The sequence below is a fragment of the Populus euphratica genome, unplaced genomic scaffold (assembly GCF_000495115.2).
Source record: "Populus euphratica unplaced genomic scaffold, PopEup_1.0 scaffold72.1, whole genome shotgun sequence".
NCBI lineage: Eukaryota > Viridiplantae > Streptophyta > Magnoliopsida > Malpighiales > Salicaceae > Populus > Populus euphratica.
The window spans coordinates 804,158-806,884 of record NW_011499922.1 but is presented as its reverse complement, the minus strand read 5'-3'; the positions used below and the strand labels follow the sequence as shown (position 1 = coordinate 806,884).

Below are 2,727 nucleotides of genomic sequence, written 5' to 3'. Positions count from 1 at the left end.
ACTCTCCCCAAGTTCCCAAACAACTTCCATCAAGTGCGGTCAATAGTCTTTGCAGATAGTATAGTGGGGCCTCCATGCAAAACAGACTTTGAGAAATGTTTGTTAGAATTTAAGCATTTGCGGTCTTTGGAATTATTGTACGATTCTGAATTTGAGGCTTTTCCGCAGAGGATTGGCGCCTTGAAACACTTGAGGTATATCCATTTTGGGAACAACACAAAAATGAAAAGACTCCCAAAATCTATTTTCAAATTGCAGAACTTGCAAGCTCTGTTTACAGGTGACGGATTAGAAGAGCTGCCCAAAGATGTGAGGTACATGATCAGCCTTAGATTTTTATTTCTAGTAACTAAGCAGAAGCGGTTGCCAGAAGGAGGGATTGGGTGTTTGGAGTGTCTTCAAACCTTATTCATTGTTCGTTGTGAAAATCTAGAAAATTTGTGCGAAGATATGAAAGGTCTTAAAAGTCTTCGAAAATTGGCTATTGGTAGATGTGATAGCTTGATCTCTCTGCCACGGAGCATAAAATGCTTAACTACTCTGAAAGAATTATATATTAAGGAATGTGAAAAACTTGATTTGATGACTATAGAAGAAGAGAAAAAAGAAAAAATTCAATCACTTTCCCTTTCTCTTCGTATTATAATATTTGAAAAGTTACCAGCAACTCTTGCTTTACCAAAACAATTTCTTCAAGGATCTGCAGAATCCTTACAGACATTTATTATCAGATACTGTCCAAACATTGAAGAAATGCCAGATTGCATCGGCAAATTAAAAAAACTTCAAAATCTTGAGATTAGTGATTGTCCAAGTTTGAACAAAAGGTGCCGAAAGGAAACCGGAGAAGATTGGCCCAAGGTCGCACATATCCCTAAAATCAATGTTGACGGTGATGACAGCGGTGAAGAGACATCTCATTCAGGTAGCAGCAGCAAACCATATTTAAATCTATCATATTTAGTTGTACATTTTTATCCATTCTTCAATTCCCTTTTTCGTTTAAATTATTTTCCCTAAAAACAATATTAGCTTTGAAAAAAAAAAAACTCTGACAAAACCTCGGGTTGTGGAGAGGCAGGTTCAAGTGGAACTCCATCAGCAAGAGAAGAAGACAAGGTACATCATGATAAAATGCAAAGTTGACTAATTCATTCAGCAATTTAAATTTCTTTGAACTTAATACATCATTATTAAATTCTATGTTTGTCTAATTTTCTTCAGCTTTCGTTGGGGTTTCTACTGACGGTTATAATTAGGGGACTTCAATTTGTTCGGTGTTGTTGCTGACAATCTAGTTTTTTAAAATAAAGATGAAGAGTGTTTGCTGGAGATTGATATTCGTTCTCTGTGTGCTTTGCTCGTAGTTCCTGCTGATGATGTACTTGGCTTTTCATTTGTTCTTAATGGTTGCCAATCAGTTTATTTGCTCCCTCGTTGTTGAACTTAATACATCATTATTAAATTTCATGTTTGTCTAATTTCTTCAAGTTTACTACTGTGAGGGTCCTGTTGGCCAAGATCTTCGACGACAGTTAAGTCTCTTGCAAAGATCAGCTGAAGGCTCGGAGTGTCTGCTTGTATGTGATTATTTGTCATTAATGAATTGATGATACACATTTGGTTGTTCTGAATTATTTAAATAATTATGCTACTTGTTTCTAATAATACAACAGTCATCAAGAATCTCGAACTTACTGCAATGTCTCATTCATGAGTTTCAAAGATCTTAACGAAGAGACATCCAATAACATCTTAGAAGTTTGTAAATTTTTACACTCTGTTTTTCATTAAATTTTGAAATTTCTTTGCTTAAATTAATTTTTTTTATTTTTTATTTTTTTAATATATAACTATTAAAAATAATTTTTAAAAAATAAAAAAAATATTTTAATATATTTTAAAGTTAAAATATCTAACACACTCCGAAACCACCCTTTGATCCTAACCAATTTTTGAAAAACTGTTTTTTTATTTTTTTTTTCAAACAAACATTATCACCCCTACCTCACTGTCAAAACAAGTGACTCATCGACAACCACAGCCACCCAACGCCACCGCCATCTTCTTGCAAAATAAAATGACCCTCAAACAAAACTTCTAGCTTCCTTTAAGAAAAACCAAACTTTTAACACTAACAGCAACCACTAGCAGCGCCATCTTCATTGTCTATACCACCACAACCACTCCGACCCCATCCTTAACAAATTTAAGAGTGTTTGTTTTTTCTGTAATTATTGTGATTGCTGTGAAAAAAAATGATTTTGAAAAAAGTACTTTTGTTGTAATTTGTGTATATATTTTGTGTGTTTAATTAAAAGTATGATTTGATTTTATTGTAATTAAAAATATGTTTAGTTAAAATTATGGTTATAGTTGTTTTTTATCTAAAATAACTAAAAGTAACTTAAATGAAATAATTCTTTGTGTTGAGAGGAAATAAAACATACCGGCAAAATAATAAAAATGATATTTATTATTATAAAATAAATATTATTATTTCATTAAAGTCATCACAAATATAATCCAGGCATGTGTTTCTAATGATTTTTCCTTGAAACAAGTGATACAAAAATTTATTAAATCTGCAACCGGGGAAAGATGTGCGGATTTGGATGAGGGTGAACTTAAGAAAAAACTTGAAGCAATTCTGAATGGTAGGAAATACTTGCTTCTTTTGGATGATGTTTGGAATGAAGATGCTAAAAAATGGTTGTTGTTGAAGCC

General features: G+C 32.5%; 1 protein-coding gene across 12 annotated transcripts in view; it reads left to right on the top strand.

Moving 5' to 3' along the window:
* The window catches only part of LOC105135275 (putative disease resistance protein RGA4), a 35,427-nt gene extending 33,730 nt beyond the window's left edge, over positions 1-1,697 (top strand). For 4 of the 12 annotated variants that reach the window (XM_011040079.1, XM_011040078.1, XM_011040077.1 and 1 more), the window contains exons 3-5: positions 816-925; positions 1,076-1,119; positions 1,225-1,467. In XM_011040079.1, coding sequence (XP_011038381.1) covers positions 816-925; positions 1,076-1,119; positions 1,225-1,290 — 220 coding nt within the window. In that variant the 3' untranslated portion in view covers positions 1,291-1,467. Of the gene's footprint in view, positions 926-1,075; positions 1,120-1,220; positions 1,468-1,491 lie in introns of those variants that run through there. The other 8 variants (XM_011040083.1, XM_011040085.1, XM_011040084.1 and 5 more) reach the window with 8 other exon arrangements.
* Positions 1,698-2,727: the final 1,030 nt, after the last annotated feature.